Consider the following 21,092-nt stretch of genomic DNA (forward strand, 5'->3'; position numbering starts at 1 on the left):
TTTTTGAATTTTGAGGTGTATATTGTTGAGGCTGTTTTAGGTTGAGTGGTAGAGTAAGCCTCTTCAGGGATGAGGGTTGAATAATTTTAATGATGTAGAAGATAAATTAAGTACATTTACTGCAGATGATATATGTAGATTAGTATAGAGGAAAGAGTAAAATAAGTGTATGAAAAATAGGGGTAATTATGAGTTTTGAATTTTTAAGTGTATATTATTGAGGCTGCTTTAGGTGTGAGGTTGAGTGGTAGGATAAGCCTCTTCAGGGATGAGAGTGGAATAATTTTAATGATGTAGAAGATAAATTAGGTGTATGTACCGAAAATGATATGTACAATAGTATAGAAGAAAGAGTAAAATAAATTTATGAAAACTAGGGGTGGTTTGTTTGAGAGATTATTACATTGAATAATACAAGAAAAAGGAAGAGTATGGAAAAGGAAGTATAAAACAAAGGAACCAAGTAATTTCTTGAACTAACAAATAATTTTGGTTATTATTTTTCTTAAAGTACATAATGCCACGCTTACTTATTACTTTAGAATTTTTAAAGTTCACCGGGATTGACTCAAATTGAGAGTCGGAAACATTGCAAACCAAATAAAATGGGTCTCCAATCCCTTCCAAATTTGTCTCCAATTCAAATCAGATCAAATTATAGTCTTAATAAAATAAAAGTATATGCGTAAGCGTGAAGAAACTTGCAGCACGAGCAAAAGTAATTGTCAGTAAAATATCTCTACTTCTATTTCTTCCCTTAATACACTTCACAAGTTCCTCTAATCTAGAACAATCTGAACAATATCGTGTAAGATAATTTAAATGCTCATACTTATACTGTCTAAAATATTTCATCGTGCAGACTAGACTTTAAAAGCATGTGGTTGAAAGTATGCGCAACAGAGAAGACGAACGGGAATTGCAGGGTTTACGTAAAGAAAGCCTTCACGAAACGGGAGGGAGATAAATTCCAAAACGAGCGGAACGATCTTCCCTCGTTGGCGCGAATAGCGTTTTCCTTCGTTTCGCGAGTAAACAACAACAAGGTCCGAGAAACATCAGAGACACCTCTTATTTTACGATCGACGTGTCACTGCGTTGTAACACTTTCTCCTCTTTCTACGAAACGGCCGATAAAAGAATAGCCCGACGCACGAATGACGGCGAGGGGGCAGGAATAATTGAAGAATCGAGCGAGCAACGAAGATACAACGTCGCGAAGGGTACGATCGTTTGTGTAATTCGAACCTCACGTCCCGCGAGATGCTCGTGGCACTGATCGATGCACCGTGATATACAGGATGCGGCGCAAAAATTGCGGTGCAATCAGGAACCGAGACGATTCCTCTAACAAGCCTGAATCGCGACGTTAGAAATCATTCGCACGGGCTCTCGTAATTCAGGAAAACATTTCAGGGTTGTACGATGACGAATTTACTTTGGATAGTTAATTTTATGTTGGAAAGTTGGTATTTTTTTTTTTATGTGTTTATGGAGGTGTTTATGTTACTATTTTCTGGGAAGCATTCTTTTTCTTTGTATGTCTCGGTATTCGTTATGAGCTCTGTGTTCTGAGTTATTCTTTATTCGTAATTTGTCGTTCATTATTCATTAGAAGTATTAGAAACGTTTTTATAGTAACAAATATTCGTTAAAAAGAATTCTTGTAATTAGCAAAATGTATCAAATTTGGCTAATTTTCAGTTAAAAATAACTCAAGAGTAGACCTAAAGAAATTTTATTCGTAAATAACGAATAAAAATATAAGTTTAACTCACACATCTAGGTTTTACTCCCTTGAATACCAGTATGCAAAAATCTCTTAATTATTTTTAAATCACGAATGAGTCGTAAAGAGACCACACCTAGACATAGTTCATTCGTAAATAACGAATAAAAATATCAGATTCATACACACACTGATGGCTTCACTCTTGAATACCAGTAGGCAAAAATTCCTTAATTATTTTTAAATCACAACCGAAACATAAATAGTTATCTTCTCTACTCTTCCCTGCGAGTGAATGAAACTCATTCGTCATCTTCGACTAAACCACCAGCTCCGTTGGAGAGCCATCTTGACCAGCGATCGAACGACAAACAAACAGGGTTAAGTTCGTTGCACCTGTACACGCCGTGGCCGAGGAAGATCGAAGCGAGATGAGACGCGTTCGGATTTCCCCGTGTCTGAGTAGTTGAAACCTAACTGGCGTCATTGAAGCGTATCAGAATCGCGTGCCGTAAAAGCGGGGATGCACAAAGGAAAAGAGATTGCCAGAACGAGGCTAGGCCGCTGCATCCGGTCGCACAGCTGACCTTGACTTGCTCGTTCTATTCTTCAGCGATCGACAGCGACCACCGAACGCATCGAACTATCGAGATACCCGCCACCTGTCGCGATTACTATCGAGCTCGAGGATCGACCACAACCGCCGATGATCTATTCCCTTCGGCTTCCTCCTCCTGGCCCCCCCCCTGTCCCCCCTAACCTCCTTGGCTCTCTTTTTACCCCCATGGACCCGTCGGTGGTGAAGCACGCGGCCACGTTCGACGTTTTCGTCGCTGACGTCCACGGGGCGGTGTATTTTTCACGCCATCGAGTGGATAAATCGATACTCGACGGGCTCTTACGTTGCCATTATCGTGGGTGTATCGATTTGTTACGACACGGTGTACCATTCATTAGTTGCGCCGCGAGATGTATTACGGATCGTTTGTTCTGTCCGTGTTTCTTAACCCTTTCATGCCTGGCTTCCGCTGCAGGGAGCTACGAAGATTGCTTCTGAGCGATGTTCCTGTTGGGATGGACATCAGTCTTGGGGCTTGTAAAGTGTGTACTGATTTCGTGATTCCGTTTAGTTGCTTCGTGTTACTTTTGAGGAATCTTATAACGGTTTTCCGGCGGGATTTTGTGTGCTGGATGACTTGGGGTAGATATTAGTCGGTTGTTTTATTGGGGCGATGGTACCATGGCTTCTGTTATGGAATTTGGGTGAGTTAGGATGTGTAGATTGGGGAAAGTTGGACAAATTATGAAAGAAATGAAATATTAATGTGAAATTTTTTGTTGGTATACAAAATAATTGTATTTCTTTTAATTGGTAGGGTTGTAGCTCGGGAAAAGTTTGGGTAACGTTTGGAAACATTATGAAAGAATTGAATGATTTATGTGAAACTCAATATTTTTGGTATACAAAATAATTGTACTCTTTTTAATTGGTAGGGTAGTAGCTCGGGGAAAGTTTGGGTAACGTTTGGAAAAATTATGAACGAATTGAAAGATTTATGTAAAATTCAATATTTTTGGTATACAAAGTAATTGTACTCCTTTTAATTGATGGGGTAGTAGCTTGTAATGCTTTTCCTCGTGAACATGTATTCTTTTTTTATATTACGAAGAATTTCTATTTATATTAACCTAAGTGAATCTTCCACGTTCTTCTTGTTTCTATTTATTCTCATCCTGGATTTGTCTGGAATTATTCAATCACATATTCTCTAATTCAAGCAGTAATAAATTTGTATGCATATAAACAACCGGTAAGTTTGAAAGCTAGAATACAATTTCTGTAATGGTTCTATTCTTTTTCCTGATTATTCAATGAAATATCATTTAATTCAAGCGAGAAGTAACTAAATAGTTTCTTTGGATAGGTTTTAAACGGGCCACGTCGTATTATGCGCTCTCGGTGTTTGCCCAATTCCGTATGTAAAACGAATTACGTAATCGAGAAATCAAGCGTGATGTAAAAAGAGGAGCGCGTCTAGACAGTAGAACGTAAAGGAAAGATTGTTTGCTTTTTCAGTGACGCATTCTTTCCCAAGAATGCACGGGCGTACGAGAAGGAAGAGCGTACGCCAGCGTCGAACGAGAAGCCGTGGACGAAGTGGACAGAGTCGTTTTGAGATTTCTTGAGTTTCGCAATAAAAGACAGATCGACGTGGAGGAAGTTCAGGTTCAGCTCGCGAGAATTTCATTGCACGGCGCATTAAAATAATGGGTTCGTTCAACTGTGTTTACCTTCCATGCAACTTTGTCGTAACGTCGAGGGTTTATCTTCGCTTTATGTACGTCGCCCTTCAGGTACAATTTCAATCTGAATGGAAAGGGATTTCATTGCTTTCAGGCTCCCGCGACCGTAGCATTTCTCGAAGTAATCAGTTTATTATCGAATACCCGTAGCAGTGTTGAAGAACGCGTCTTTTATAAAATATTGAAGTGCAACGTGAACTTTAATGCAAAGGATCGCATTGAATGTTAATCAATTAAAAAATTTTAGATGTTGAGATTTTTTAGAGACAGTATTATACAATTAATTAAATTTTTTGCTGGTAACATAGCGTTTGAGTCTTCATTAACATTTTGTATTGTTGCGTATAATCTTGTAATTTGATTCGTTTTAGACTTACATATTTATTTTATTTCATTTACCTTTCGAACTTATACAAAAGTTGTTTACTGGTTACTTATATGTATACGAATAATCAGAAGAAATAATATAGTCATCGCAGAAATTTTACTCTACCTTTCAAGCTTATATCAAAATTGCATACTGTATGTTTATACAACATACATTAATTCATATATGAATATTTCCTTTGCTCTACGTAGTAATTTTTATTCAACCTCCTTAAATATTCCTGAATTCATTACTACTTGAATTAAATTGAATCAATTTTTACTCAATTCCTTCTTCATAATTAATGTTTCTCAAAAACATCTTCTTTACTCCATACATTTTTATGTAACCCACTTAAATATTCCTGAAGCTGCGACTTACATTTTTTCAATATGCTAACAGAAATTTTAGCTTATTCTCCCAAAGCCCGCTGTCAAACTTCAACACTAACACAACCCGTGTTCAGACAGGTGTCTTCTTGGAAAATGCAACCCTTCACATCAGGATATCTCCAGCACTCAGAACTGAGAACTCAGAATCTCGAACCTTGATCGAGCAACTTACATTACTTGCATTATTCACTAAATCTGCAACTTACATTTGCAACTACACTTTTTCTATACGCTCACCGAAGTTTTAATTTATCTTTCCAAAGGGGCCCTAAGAAAATAAATTAGACAAGACCACCCTTAGAAATTCTTACTGTAAAATTTCAATACTAATACCAGCCATGTTCAGACAGGTGAAAATGCAACCCTCCACACAAGGATCTCCAGCACTCAGAAGTGAGGGCTAATAATCTCGAACCCTGATCGAGCCGTGGACGTGTGAAAAGGAACCGCACGAAGAACGGAAGGAAGGAAGGAAGGAAGGAAGGAAGGGTGCAAGGTGCGTAGTGGGGGTTCTAGTTGTACCGTTTGAAGGGGATGCGCTGCAAGAAGCGCGTGGTAGGTCCGGCCGCGAAGGTATCGTCACGTGGCCAAGGGGGCGGTACCGTTTTCTCGTGGCCGCCCGGTATAAAAGAGAGACGTAGCACCGGTGCATCCACCAATTACTATTGCACTTTGCCACCGGGACGGAGGCAAGGTCGGTGCACAAACCCTCTCGACTCGAATTCGTCTTCTTTGTCGCGCGTGTCAACGGCTACGGGGTCATCTTCTTCGGGTTCGTCCTCGAGCTCTACCCCTGCGGTCGCCAATGATCGTTGGCGGCGTTACGCGCGCGTGTGATCCACCGCAGACGATCTCGATCGAGTATCGAACTCGATCCACTAAGGGATACTCGCGTCTCGTCCGTCAGAAACTTTCTTCCCAACGACATTCCGCGGTTTAAGGGTGCTCGGTGAGCGTCAACCCTTCGCTAGAAAGGGCGAGAGGGCCGAAGGGAGGGCTCCCTCTAACTTGGATTCTAGTTTGCTCTTCGTATCGCTCTTCGTATTCGGTTGTGTATTCCAGGTTGCCACTTGGTATTCGTTTTGGGGGATTGCTCTTTCCTTTCGCTCGGAAAGGGTGAGTTTTTTAACGAGATCGTGTAGACTAGTGCTTTAACCGGAGTTGGGTAGAATACGTTTGAATTGTTGTATTTCTTAATTTTAATTTCTAAATTTCGGTTCTATTTGTTTTTAATTTAGATTCGAATCTGCATTCGTGTAGACTTGGCAGTGTTGGCCAGAATTGGGTAGAATTTTTTAATCATAATTCTGAAGTTCTAAATTCCAGCTTGTAACTTCTAAACTTAAATTCCACATAGCTTTTTCTTTTTAGATTCTAATCTGCGTTCCTGTATACTAGTGTTAAACAGAATTGGGTGGAATTCCTATCTTAAGGGCAATCATTGAAGTAGAATGTAAACGACTTTTAATTTAGAATCTTGATTGACGAAAATTGAAAGTAATTTGCTTCGTGAAAATTGTAATCTAAATTGTATCATCGAATTATCGACGATTAGGTTAAATAATAAAAGTAATAATCAATCTAAAATAACAGTTTAGCTTTAAAAATAAATAGTAAAACCAATACAGGGATAAATAAAAATATGAGTAGTCCACATTTTGTGTTAATAGAAAAAGTTAATTATAATTATAAATTGCTCGATGTAAATAAATCATTCCCAATAGATTGTATACTCACCAAAATAAACCGAAGACAGGAAATGTTGACTACAATTGAATTACAAATTGAACCTTGAACAAACAAAAAATACCAGGCAAGATTAGAACCGGTCAAAATTAATACTTCGATACACGAAATATAAAAATTAATAGCTTTTTGCTCAAGAATGATTCGCAATAAAGAATACCGATCAATAGAATTCGTACAAAAAAAGAATTCAATAAATAAAACTAGTAAAAAGTTATTCTTTTACATTTACCATGTAACCTTCATTGGTCATTCGTGTCCATAAAGTTCTTCTTTCAATGAAATAACGTGACCTAAATGAACTCAGACGAGACACCCGCGAGACGACTAGAAAGAGGTACGCGCGTCGAACTTCGTAACACTCACTTGCAATTTTCGAGCGAGAATCCTGTTTACAGACTACAAAGTTCGACGGTAAAAATAGTAATGACCGTCGTTAAACCGTTATACGAGGCAAAACGTAAGAATGCGCACCGATCGCAAACGAGGAAACGGAAAAATAAAAGAGCCGAATCGAAGGAAGTGAAAGGAGAGACGACAGCGTCACGCGATTTTGATCGTGGCTTCATTGTTCAACCGAATATACTTATACAACTATTATTCGCCCGTGGAAAGAACCGGAGGAGTCTGGGGACAAGAGAATGGGATCGTTTCCAAAAATTCATCGTGGAAAGTTAAGAAAGTGGACGTTGCACAGTGGGCCAGAATCAATTCGTCGAATGACGAAAATAATCGACTTGGTTCAGTCGAAATTCTGGCTAGAGAAATATTTATTTTATATTACTTGCTCGATCTATTATGCTAATTTATTGTTGATATTTCATTTTTTTATTATTAAAATATTCCTAAGTATGCAATAGTGGGATTTATATACAAAGAAAAAATATTATAGTGGGTTATAGGTGTCTCCTTTAGGTATATTTTAAAATTATCAATATGATTATTAACAGATTAAATTTTTGTGGAGATTTTACGAATTTTAAAGTGTTATATATTTGAGACACAAGTTACTTTAAATATCGCTTTACAAAATTCGTGTGGAACTGCAATTCCTTTTTAACCTTCAATCTAACCACGTGCTAATTAAATTTTCCGTACATTTATTTACTTTGTCCGAAAGGGACAAATCCCAACAAATTTTTGGATGCTCACCAAACTATTAATTAAATACAATAAAATTCATCTAAAGCCCTAATGAATTATTGAAGATTTACAGTTCTCACTGTAATCAACAGAACTGTTGACCTATTTGGTGAAACAATAAAAATTTGTATTTAGCGATAAAATGTTTCATTCTAAAATTCAAACTCTACTTTTTATTCTACGAGTAACGTAAAGAATCTTGTTTATTTTTTTATTTCATATTGAAAATCGATATTTATATAAAAATTAGAGTATTTATTTTTTACTCGTTTGAAATATTCATCTGGACAATTTTGCCCATCTCAATTATTTTCGTTGCGTTATGGAGTTAATTCTGGCCACACCGCGGGATCGGGTTCCTCCTTTTTCTCCCTGTTCTTCTCGCGAAAAACCTTGCACAATTTATGCATCGGAAGCAAACGACGAACGGCTCTCTATAAATACCGTGGAACCGGGCAAAAAATGTCCCGGGTGGCAGCGAGTGAACCGATCGTTCGAATCGACTCTCGCGACGACGTGGTTGTCTTCATCCCGCGAAAAGAAATACCGGAAGTAAACCGAGGGGTATCGTGGACGGCTCCGAAGCTCGATACCCTCGAGCATGGGCCCGACAAAGAGGGTGGCGTCCACAAAAAACGAAAGGACGAAAAACCCTCGGAGAAAGGGGGAGAAAGAGAGCAAGAAGGAAGAAGATAGAGGGACGGAGAGAGAGGGAGGTAGAGAAATAATTCATTGCTCGCTGTGGGGACTGGGCCTGACTCTCCGAGGAAAATGTGTGGCGAACTCGAATTATTAAACAATCGCAAGTGTTTGAGAAATGAGTCGAAAAATGGATCGCTTTTATCACGAAGTGTTAGTGAAATAAAAAATTAAACATTTGTATTAGCAAGTGCTTGTGAGATAAAAATTGAAGAAGGAACTCAAATGCAAGATTACAAATATTTAAAAAAATTCCTAATGTTAACATTTTATCGTTATGAATGATAGGGTTCCCTCTTATCGTGACCAGACAGTAAAATAGTTTTCTTTAGGTATTAAATTCCAACAAAATTAGCGCTCGTCCTGATAACTCCTTTTACATAATGCATTTTGAAGATTGTAACAAAATATTTTCAATTATACACGTATCTGTAAAAAATAGCTCTGCGCGAAGCTTATCGAAGGGCCATTTTGAAAGGGTTCTGATGATTCAGCGGTGATCTAGGCTCTGCACATGGGAGAATCCAAAACATCCTTAAAAATAATTATCCCGGAAGCCTGGAGTCATTTTAACCCATACAAATATAATTTAACAATTTTCTTTCTTACTCTCTAAGGCATATACAAACATCGTGCCAAGACAAAACTCTGAATTCATTTCTTTAGAATAAACTCCGAAAGAAGCAAATGTCCTGGAAGTTCGCCTGATTTCTTCCTTTCAAAAGGACCTCCTGCACCAGGAATTTTGTCTGTCAATTAACCACGAGACAATCGAATCGAAAATCGAGCCACAGAGCTGAAAGGTGAGAGCGAGAGATCGGAAGGAAAGCGTAGGAGGAGCCACGCGGAGAGTCGAAAGAACGCGCGTGGAGCACACGGAGGAAGGAAGGAAGGCGGCCCGGGGCCGGTGAAGGGCAGGAGGACGCAAGAAATACGAGGAGAAGGAGGAGGCGGTAGTAGGAGGAGGTGGCGGCGGAGGAGAAGGAGACGGAACATGCATGCATGCATGCATGCATGAGACAGGGCAGGCGGACAAACAGGCAGACATAGAGGCAGGCAAGGCATAGAGGCATACAGCCAGATAGGCGAGCCGCAGCCGCAGCCGCAGCCGCAGCCGCAGCCGCGATCGCGCGCTCACAAGAAGGGAAGGTGGGGGACAACATAACACAGCGCGGCCGCGTGTGCACAACCGCTTTTGCAGAGCTTCGCTCGGCACACGGGGAGACGTTCCGCCTTGTACTGCTGCTGCTGCTGGCTGGCTGGCTGCTAGCTGCTAGCTTGGGCTGCTGCTGCTGCTGCTGCTGCTGCTGCCGCTGCTGCCTGCCGACTGTCGACTGCTACTCTCAGTCTGTCGGGCGGCCTCGTGCGCGCTTGGTTCCCCATCGACGAATCCGGCGCGCCACGAAACTACCCGCGCGAGTTCGAGAGACGGGACTTGGCCGGTGAGCCCCGTGGTTGCTCCCTGCCTCGATTTTAATCGAGAACTCTCGGGTTCACCTGACGATCGGAATCAGTGGAGTGAGGCAGGTCGGGGGAGAGTCACACGTGCCCCCCCCTGGGGGTCCTACCTTCGCTGCTTATCATTCTCGATAGACCTACGTTCTGTTCTTCTTTTTTTTTTTTTTGTTTTTATTTGTTCTTTCGCGCGTCCACGTGTCGACGATGGTGCGCGGGTGGTGCGCCGTTGTGCCGTGCGTCGCTCGATCGTGACGGGGGACGATCGGTTTCGCGGCTGGAGACGCGTGCCTACCAAGGGACAGGTCTCGAGAAAGTACGCTCTGGACGGTGACAGGACACTGCGAAGCGGACGGGAACGCGCACGGTCTCTCTACAGGTGTTTCGAATCGATTCCCCGCCACGAGGCCCCTCCTGCACGGTGCACTCCTCGTGGATGGTGTGATTGTTCAGTGAGTTTCCATCGGCGGACACGTGATCTCCTCTGGTCTTGGTACGGGTACCGGCGCGCAGCCGGCGCTGTCGTCCCGTCGCGTGGCTCTGTTTCGGTCGGGGCCCTTGGACGCCTAGTTTCTCCGGACGTCGGAGTTTTCACCGCCCCCGTGACGAGCGCGGAAGATTCGTCGGGGGCAGCCGATATAGCGAAGAGGACGGTCGATAGGTGTGTTAGATGTTGCCGCGAGCTCGAAGCGCGACGATCGTGTACCCGCGGAGCGTCTTCGGGTGTCTCAGTTCACGAATCGTGATTTTTTCAAAGTTTCTTCGGTCGAAATGCGAGCAGCGCTAGCTCCATTCGCGTGACAGAAACTCGGAGCAGCGGAGTGGCCCGCGGTGTTGACTCCGGACTTTTGGCGGATGGGACGCGAGCTCGGGGAATAACAATCGAGAAGGGGGTAGAATTCGGTTCGTTTTGGACCCCTGAAGGGGAGTAACGAGGAGATCGTGAACGATTGGACGTTTTCAGCGAACGCAGTGTAAATGACTCGAAAGGCGGGAAGACGGTGGCGGACGAATACGTGGTAAATCGAGCGGGATTTATTTCGGAGAGAACTGTCGCTTCTGGTGAGAGGAATCGATCGGAGGTGGCAGATGAGATGCGAAGCACGAGGACTACGCTGCGCGGAGCTGGCGGGAGCGAAGAAGGCGGAAGCCAAAGTTAGGAAGCCAAAGGTGCCGAAGGCGCTCGCAGGGACTGCGGCAGGTCAAGGGGGCACCTGGCGGGGGCCGCCTGAGATGACGACCCTGCGACGGGGTATCGTGACACCCCGCTACAACGCCTACGTCCTGGTATCGCTGATAGGACTATTGCTGCAGACACAGTCCGCGACGGGTGAGCGTATTTATGTTTATTTGCGATCGAGGTTGGAGCTTGCAGATAGAACTGGTGATTCTTGATCCTTTGAGCTGAACGCGCCAGTCTCGAAGGGTTTGGGTTTGTTTACAGGAGTAAGTTTAACAACTGCCTTAGGTTAGTTTAGCAATGGTGATGATATTTTTGTGTAGTTGTACTTTTAGTCATGTCTTTGGTACACTTCAAGAATGTCTCTCTAGATATACAATTAGACATTGTAAGGATAAAGAGGTTATCTACTCGAATAGGTAGATTTCGTGTTTCTGTTGGCTATACAACTTTTCACGATGATCTACAGAAATTATCGATGAAAAGTGTTTAAAAGTAGCTGTCAGATTTTAAATTCAACACTCCACGATGTCAGTTACAGTATCTATTGCATGAACCGGAAAATAATGTCGTTTTTGCAATTTTAAATACTTGTTTATCGTTCATTAGCTCATTGATTTTTATCGATCTGCCATTGACAATTTGCACGCTAGATGGCAAAAGGCTATTGATATCGGGAGCGATTATACAATTAATAATTAAAAATAGAAATTTATAAAAAATTTGTTTGAATTTAATGTCAAAGAAACGACGTTACTTTCCAGTCCACCTAATATAATTTAAGACAGTAATCATTTTTAGACATTCTCTTAGAAAGAAATGATTCATCTAGTCGTTACATTATATTTTTAAAATGTTGATTTTTAACAAAATTGTTGACATTCGAAACTGAGAGTCAGAAAATTTTATCCGTAAAATGAATATATTTAGGTATGAAATGAAGAATCTGCCTTATTTCGTGTAAAATAAGCATCCAACAATTTAACCGATTTAATTTGACCATTTTCGAAATATTTCTGTTACACTGGTGTCAATTTTCATTAAAAACTGTTGAACCATGCAGAAATTATGAACGTCCTCGTATGACACTGTCAGCGTTATCTCGTCACAGTAGTGGAATGGGATTCATCTAATCGCGATTGTCTGATTTGAATAAGTCTAGAATATTTAGAAGCTAGATGAATAACAGTATCGTTGCATGTATAAATTTTCTGAAATATCGATTGTTTCCAAAATTGGATACTCAAAGAAAATAAATTGAAATATTCTGGAGAATCAGATGGTTCAGAATCAGAATGTTATTGTTAATACAGAGCTAAAATTTCAACTTAATCGGATAAAACTTTCTCTGAAAAAGTCACTCCACCAGTTTGAGAAACTCGATTCCGAGAGAAACGTGTTCAAAGTTTCGGGATCGATCACTTTATGAATAAAGTAATTCGACGAGCTTGGTGCAATTGTATTTTCGACTCATTTGTAAAAAAAGAAAAATTTTCCATTCAAAATTTCATTCCGAGCAAAGATTAATGAATATTTCAGGAAAGTATTTTTAAAATATTAAATTTAGAAAAATCGTCAATATGCTCGAAGAATTGAAATCGATCTCAAGCACTAAACTTTTTGTAATATGCCTGCATAGTTTGAATTGCGTCAATTTTAATATAAATATCTGCTAAACACTTGCGCAACCATTAATTGCTATTCCACATCGATATGCATCGTATGTCTATTGGAATGTTAATGCATAGTGTCATAAACACGATTTATTTTCTGGTTCGTTAGTGTCGTTGAAGATTGCATTGTTTGCAATTCTACGACAAAAAAAATCTTTCCTCATGTTTATAGGGCTACCGAACATCTCTGCAGAATCAATAATTTATTGTTACATTCGAGTATTAATTAACCTACGGAAATTTATCTCAACGAGACTTGAGACTTATACACATAATAAAATATAAGTTTCCAGTTATTGCAACAAGGTGTTAAATAATAACCCAACCAAAGAATATTAGTAACCATATAAAAATTAATAATTGTACACCGAAAAATAAAATTAGAAAATGCAGGATGAACAATAAACGAAATTAAATGGAGTTAAATAAAGTAAAATTATGCAAGCTGTTAAAAAGTATTTGGAAATTGAAATATACGGCGTCGTGCACCTGAGCGGTACACATTTACGCTCGAAAGGCCTTCGTTATTAGACTTTTACTTTAATAGTAATCGTCAGATCGCACAAAGGCCGCAAATTATTACCTTACCGATTAAGAATACCCTTGCGCAGTCTGCTAGCCGTTAATGACGCAATTAATCTCGCCCGAGCATCGAAATCGTTAATAAACGACACGTAACAATCACGCATATTTATCGATACAGTTTAAAGCACTTTGCGTCGCGTAGTTTTATCATCAAACGCAATATATGCTTTCTCGTATGGATATAATCGCGAAACGCGTACATCGGGATTGTTAAAGAAATTACTGTAATTAATATAGAGAGATATCTGCAATTTGTCTTTCGTACTCGTTTTACAATTATCTCAAACAGAAATTCTCATGCTTGGGAAATGATTGTTCTCTGGTAAAGAATCTGTTGTCTAATAATTAATGAAGTGTTCTGAAATTTCGTCTTTTACGATTGCTCGAAGCATTTGCAAACATCACACGGAATATATAAAATAATATTATATATTTTATTTAATTCTTCGATCAATATTACTACGTTATTCTCATTTTCTACTCATACTCACTGCTACGTAATACTCATTCATTCTGAAACTATGTCAATAGTCCAATTTCCAAGTTTCACACGCGCATTGGAACCCGCAGAGGTGAAAAATCTGTTGAAAACTTTAATTCGGTGCAATGTACCGTGAACGGTCTCTGCAGCAATAGTTAAACGTCCAAGCGACGTCGACGTAACTCGGATCGAGGTGTGTTTCGATTGTTACCGAAGTGTAATTCACGTTACGCAAGCAACGAGAAGAATCGATCGGTTAAACTGTTTATTTATCGTGTTTAGAGCGAAGTATGTCATTCCGTTGGATCCCCACTGTAAACGATTTTCGACTGCAGTTTGTGTGTTCAAGTGATTGAATGTGCCCGACCGTTCGCCTCAATTTTATTCCCTCATTTACAAGTTTCCGCTGAAAACGTAACAGGTAGAAGTGGAGTACTTATTTTTGTCCACTTCGTTTATTTTAGCGACTGCCTGCACACGCTGGTCACGAGGAAGCTCGGGGAAGGGGCAGTGTTGGAAAGATAAAAAATAAAAATGCGTGCATATCGATGAACAATATTTGGGAAAGTTTGAACCAAAAAGAAAAACACGTTTAGTTATATTAACGTTACTTTATGAATTTTTTTATAGTCAGAGGCCCGAAGAGTTTTAAAAAGATGTTAATTGAAAAGTTTTTAAGTCGATTAATTGAGTATTTTTAATTCGATCATGTCAAATTCCTTTTAGCACTTGGCTTTCGTTAAACTTTCGTTAGAATTTGTGAAACGTAAAAAGCTTCTAATCGAAATTCAATTGCAAATGAATTTTGACAGAAATCAAAATATTTTCCTAAGGAACATTGGACAAATTCAAATTATTCTCCATTTTTTGCCAATCGCCACGCTGTGTGGTAATAAGGAATTCTGATTACTTTTGTTTGGCTATATTTGTCCAACTGAGAAATATTATAAAATAAGTCGTGGTATGCCGAAAGAATATATTTATATTTGCCATCAGTGTTTGAAACAAACGTAATTATTGGTTCCACGAAGAGGCTCAGTGTACTATTTTCGACGTATCGGTTCCGCGAAGTAGAACTGTACAGTATAATTATGATTTTCAGTTTCTTATCTGCAATTTACGATGTTGTTTGAAGTAAGAAGTGTGGCCAGTTTCAATAAATAGAGAATATTTTCACAGAGTCGAAAGCAAAGTGCTGTGTGAAAAGAGAAACGTTAATGCCTTCATGTTTAATCGCACTACAATTTGCAAGATTTTATTAAACTTGGACATGCTATTTACGATGGGTACGATGGAATTTTCTTTTCATAGAAATTGAATAATTGATTTATTGGAAAAACAACTGTAAAGAATCTTTTATTCAAGGTAAAATCCACGAATGAAATGTTTTAGAAACTATTGTTTGCTCTTCGAAACTTGTATTCTTGTGTAGCACAATTAATTTTAATTTTTGTCATTTACTTTTGTATCATAAATGTGTTGGTGTTATCTCAAAGCATTTAATTTAAGTCTTTTTTAAGAAGAATCTAAAATCCAAAATCTAAAATATTTCTTGAAATTTAATGATACGTCTGTAAAATTGATGCAAAAATTTTATAAATTAAAAATAAAATTAAAGACATTACAAATTTCCAAATTTCCAATCAAATTTGATTATAGAGTCCACAAGTGTATATGATCTATAAACAAAAATTTTTCTAACATTCTTACTTTTCACTCTGAGGTTCTTTAAAATTCTATTATGCAAGTAGGTCGATATTTGCACATAAATCTAATTAAAATATATAACTTACACGAGAATATTTGAACTTTGAGTTTAAAAGAGTGTGATTTATGTGACACAATAATTTAATAATTAAGCGCACACAATTGAGCTTCAATTAAAACGGTGTTTTCTTACTGTTAACAAAGCAGAGTTCCCACATCGCGAGTTGTTCTATATTTAGCCGCATATTTCTCAAGAATATTAATTCAGAATAATATGAATATTATCAAAGCAGTTACCACTGGAACGAAGAGAAACTAATTTCAACGTACGATTATCAGGCTGCAGTCGATGCACTTTAACGAAGCACGATCGCGAAGGCGTTAAATGTTTTTATTTCGCAACATGTCACGTATCTGGTGCTCTCGTTCTATTATTGTCTAGTTTGCACGTAATATAAAACGGCTGCTAATTGGTCGGCTGAAACATGTTTCAAAATCGCTATGGTAAATGTGAAAAAGAATGTTTTTTTTTTAAAGATATGAATCGACGACTTTTAGAACGTTTTCAATACAATTGTCACGCAATTATAAAATATACAGTGTGCGGCCGACTAACGTGTACTAGCGGGCACGAGGTAGTTCCTTAAGAAAAAATAAGTACAAAATATGCAATGCAATTTTTTCATTTAAAACTTAGTTTTCGAGATAATCGCGTTTGAAAATCCTCTTCGTACGGATTACGGTTCCTCGTGCATCGTAAAACGCGTATCGTGTTTATAAAAAATGATCTGAGACTTCTTCTAATAGTTGCTTGCCTATCCAGTCAGTTTTCATTGAGCTATCTAACGATGATCGACGATACGATGCTCGACGAATGGTAATTCAGCCGTAATACCATACGTACGAATTGGATTTTTTTAATGAAAAAATTGTATTTCATATTCGGTTCTTATTTTTTCATAAGGAACCATCTCATGCCCGCTAATACATGTTATACATTTTTTGGAAAATTACGGAATATTTTGAATTTTTATTACTTTGGATTTCTACGTGCTAAAAATAGAAGTGGCTGTTAATATTTCTAAAGAGTATGATTAGACTTCCAAGCTCATGGCCAGTCCGTTTTAAATTACTGAATCAAATCCGATTCTAATCGCACCAATTGGATTTGATCTTCTTTAAGAGATCGTGTAATTTGCATTTGATTCGCCTTTGCTCTATCATAGTTAAATTGCCAATTATTAACGTCGTTAAAATTAGCAATTCTAGGTGTATCGTTATTCCAATTATCCCTCATTTCACAATTGAAACTATCCTTGTCGATACCATACAATTGCAAAATCACCTGAAAACCTAACCCAAAACTAACAGGCTCGGCATTCATTGCCAACCGCAATTACAACTGATCAGTTGCAATTGAAGTTCCATATGAGATGTAAAAATTACAAAATTTAGTTGTAAATTCCCAATAAAATTCACAGTTGACTCAATTAATGAATTAATCGAAATTCGAATGTAATAATTAATAATTGTGAATTGTTAGTTGTAAATTGAATTACATTTTTCCTGAACAATTGCGATGGTGGCCAATTATCGTCACTATGCCAATGCGATTAGTCCCGTTGATATCGTTGATTAACCGTGAAAATGCATCGTATGGCAATCCTCGGTCGTCTTCTGGACAGGCGATAAAGTGCGAATTAATTCAGCGCTAATTCTACCGTCCGCCAGCAGCTGAGTGCCGCGAGGAAAACGCGAGAAACCAGCGAGACACGAACGGCTGGCTCTCTAAAACTTCATTAGCGTGTTCGGGAGATTCCCAGTAGCGCTCCTGACTATTCGAACAATTTAATATTCGCGTCTCTTAAAGTTGCTCGTGTACCAGGAATAAACTTGGTGTTTATTTATCAGTAAACGAGTTTTCTTATAAATAGAACGGGACTAGTTAAGCCACAGAAGCCGCTTCCTTGTGTTGGTATACCTCTAGGCTATATTAATACATATGAGAAGTTTTCTTACGTTGCAAGTGTTCACCGTACGCTGTGAGAATTTCAAACTTTTTTGTAGGTTTAACTTCTATATATATTTACATCTAGGTTAGGAGTATTGTTTACTGTTTCATTCAAGGAGATTTTCTGTTCTTATTGCACCTTGGTATTTATAGAAATATCGATCTTTTACATTTTAGTAAAATCTAAATTTGTTATATTAATTTTCTATCCTGCTTTAATTTTATTTTCTGAGACGGCATTTGATATTTTTTAGCACTCAATTATATTCTCGATTCTTTTAAAAGTTTGATCAAATTGATGTCTGATTTCCACGGTTGGAAGAGAGAGGGAATGAATAATTTAGATTCTAAGAAAACTAACTTCAGTGAAGCTGTTCCATTTGAACAAATTAATCGTTGATCGCAACGAAGCAATTATTCGTCGAATCCACGAACCGATTCTCCAAATTAACCCTTGCGGCTCGGTTCACGCAACTAGGGCACTGATAACAAACCTGACGCCTAATTCGAACGTATTGCAGATAGTTATTAACCCTGGGACGACTTCTGTTGTGTGTGACTTCTGGAGTCGTTTGAGGATTGCTTGTTCATAATTTTTTTTTAAATACTTAGTAGTAATATGGACTATATTGATCGACTAACAATAAGTATGACTATCACACAGGTCACAGATGCTATGTTAAAAAGTAGCTCGGATATTGTCATGTTAAAAATTACTTTTTCCCATAATTATGACTCGATAAATTCAGGTAGAAGAAGCAATATTATCGGTTTATAGGGCAATAGTATTATGGCGTTTCCTTCTAGAGGATTCTTCAGCGAGGCTTCCCTAGCGGATCCTGACTATGTTCTACATAGTAGGTTGAGAGTTATAGTGGTAAGAGTGAAAAAGAAATTAAAAATTGCTGCAGTTCAATTTTCTACAACACTATTCTTTCGAACTTGCCATATGTGGAGTTTGAAGGCTTTGCATTTTAAAGTAGACATTCTAGATTCACTCCAAACCAATGGATCTTGCTACCGAGAACATTAGAAGTCGCTAATCTTGTACCTTTTTCCTTATTATTATACTTTTCTTTATGTAGAGGTCAAATTTTCTAATTTTCGGATGAACTATTCCTAAAGTGCATTGCAAAACAGAGGCCAACACATACATACACAAACATGCATACATCATTGTATACACGCAGAACTTTTCCAAAAATGTGATGGTACCAATGCTGTATGTATATGTACGTATGTACATATAAGTAACCATATGGAATTTCATCATTTTTTGACGGACAACCCCTGAGATACATAGTCAAACAGAGTCGAACACTAAACACACATATAGGGGAAAATTGCCTATATTGGATAACATTGTACCACTTAAAATTATTACATAACAAATATATTGAAACTATGTGTACTGAACGTGCATCACAGCGGAAAAATAAATGTATCAAATATTTAGAAGTGCTACAATTTAAGGAAATGTCCAAAACTTCGAATTAACCGTTTGAGTCGCAGGGGGTATTGAAAAAACACTGTCGAAGAATCCCATACAGCGCAACCGCGCTTTCTTCTCTAAATGAGTACTGGGTTTTCCCGACATGAAATTTCAACAGCGCGATCGCGCTGCTTGGGACTCAAACGTTTAAGGTCTATTTACACAAACCCGTAATGTGTCAGTTTCGTGATGATCCATCAGTGTCGGTGATTTGAAATATTCTTCTGTTGTTTTTTAATGGACATGTTCACACACGTCCGACACCGCACCGTGACGTTATTACAACCTTAAATATTCAGAAGTATTACAATTTAAGAAAACGTCCAGAAACCTCGAATTAAGTCGAGCTTCCCCTACATACCCTTTCGATACGTAACAGAGCTCTGTAACCTTAGTTCCTTCTCTAAATTAGAATAAAAAAAGACGCAAAAATCCGAAAATGGGGGATATGTCACCCATCAACGATACCTTCCCCGCCCCAATGCACACCATCAAAAGTAAAAGGAGCGTCGAAAGAAAGCGAGCAGAGGTCCGAGCTACCAGCGAACCTCGCGACGAGGATTCAGGGTATCGCTGTCGGTGAGCAGGTTTGGCCTCAACCTTGCCGAATCTCCGTGGCGTTTTGACGAGGCCGATCGTTCCGCAGGGGGTTGCAGAAGCTGACACGGACGCGGGAAGGCTACTTGTAAGTAAAAGAGACACACCGCTCGCGGAGGGGACGAGAACGAACGAAAGAGGAATCGAAGTGATCCCGAGATACGGGGAGACGGAGAGAAGGAAGCCTCGAGAGGGGGCTGGAACAGATGGGGGGGGGAGAAAAGGGCAGGGTAGGGGGAGAAAGCCTTGTGTAATGGAGGAACCAGTTTGCGGGTCAGTGCTCCGCATCAGCGAGTGGAGCTTCAGCCTGTAGACGCGAGGACGATGCCACCGGGCGAAAGAAGGACGGCGACGGGGGCAGAGGGACCCTCTAGGTCCTCCGCCAGGGAGATGAGGGAGAAACGAAGGGCCAGCGAGGCAGACGGAGGGGCCAGAAGGGCCTGGCGAGTCGTGAAGCCGTTCGCCGCGCCGCAGCGTTAGGGCCGGCCTGTCCGGCGCGAGGGAGAGTCTCCGCGATTGGCGCCATTTTTCTCCAGGAAAAGATGCGTCCCGAGCCAGGAAGAACTTTCGAGAGAAGCTTTCCACCCTCGTAATGCTAGGGGGAGCCACGATTGCGCCCGAAGAGGATGGTGCTTTTCGTCGGTCGTCCGTCAAGATGAGACTGGGGTTAGACAAAATAATATGAACACTTCGGACTGTCTGCTTCCGATTGTTGGCTCAAGGGGGTGGGTCTGTCTTGAGTTTTTGGTTAGTCGCGTCTTGGCATTCGGAGAACACCTATAGCCTGAATGGTAGTTGTTGATGTTCTTCAGCTGAGGATGCTGTTTGATGGGGGATTGTTGGTAGCTTTTTAGAGGGGATGACGATGTGACGAAGTGACGATGTGACAACGTGACGATATGACCATTTGATTATGTGACAATGTAACGACATGGTATGACTATCTGATGGTACGACGATGTGACGATACCTACAACTGTGCCTATGACGATGAAGATGGCATTGACTATGATTACGATGGGACTGTCACTGACAATGGCGATGACTATGTATATAACAATAATGATGACGATGACTGCGACGATGACTGTGACTATTACGACTGCATTGACGATGATAGCGCTATTCACAATTCCACATAAACACGTACTATTCACGCGTCTTTAGGAATTTTATTAAAACATTTATTAACCATTTCTCCCACCCTTTGTTATTATTTGCACTAAAACTATTAACAATGAGCCCTCTAGACAACTGTCCCTCACTGATCCAACTACAATCAATCCCATAAATATTCGTATCCTCTATGTCTATCGAAGAAGTTTAACTAAATTAAATAATAGTTTCGGTATTACTAAACTAATTTTTCATTGTAAATATCTATATGAAATAAACTTATATATATACAGTCAGTTCCATAAATATTCGTACCCTCTATGTCTATCGAAGAAACTTGTTTGCAAAAAATGGTAGGTTTGACGTTTCCAAGTATGTTTGTATAAGTATGTTGATGTTTATATAAATATATACA

At 39.4% G+C, this 21,092-nt stretch overlaps 2 protein-coding genes across 3 annotated transcripts in view; both read left to right on the forward strand.

Annotated features, from left to right (window-relative positions):
• The window catches only part of LOC128894060 (tyrosine-protein kinase receptor torso-like), a 296,503-nt gene that overhangs the window by 77,557 nt on the left and 197,854 nt on the right, over positions 1 to 21,092 (forward strand). The window lies entirely within an intron of this gene.
• The window catches only part of LOC128894073 (follistatin), an 81,429-nt gene continuing 65,520 nt past the window's right edge, over positions 5,184 to 21,092 (forward strand). Inside the window, exons 1-2 of one of the 2 annotated variants that reach the window (XM_054155535.1) lie at positions 5,184 to 5,288; positions 10,800 to 11,165. In XM_054155535.1, the coding sequence (XP_054011510.1) occupies positions 10,925 to 11,165 (241 nt within the window). In that variant the 5' untranslated portion in view covers positions 5,184 to 5,288; positions 10,800 to 10,924. Of the gene's footprint in view, positions 5,289 to 10,379; positions 10,497 to 10,799; positions 11,166 to 21,092 lie in introns of those variants that run through there. The other variant, XM_054155534.1, reaches the window with a different exon arrangement.

Source organism: Hylaeus anthracinus, unplaced genomic scaffold (genome assembly GCF_026225885.1).
Source record: "Hylaeus anthracinus isolate JK02 unplaced genomic scaffold, UHH_iyHylAnth1.0_haploid 3, whole genome shotgun sequence".
Taxonomy (NCBI): Eukaryota; Metazoa; Arthropoda; class Insecta; order Hymenoptera; family Colletidae; genus Hylaeus; species Hylaeus anthracinus.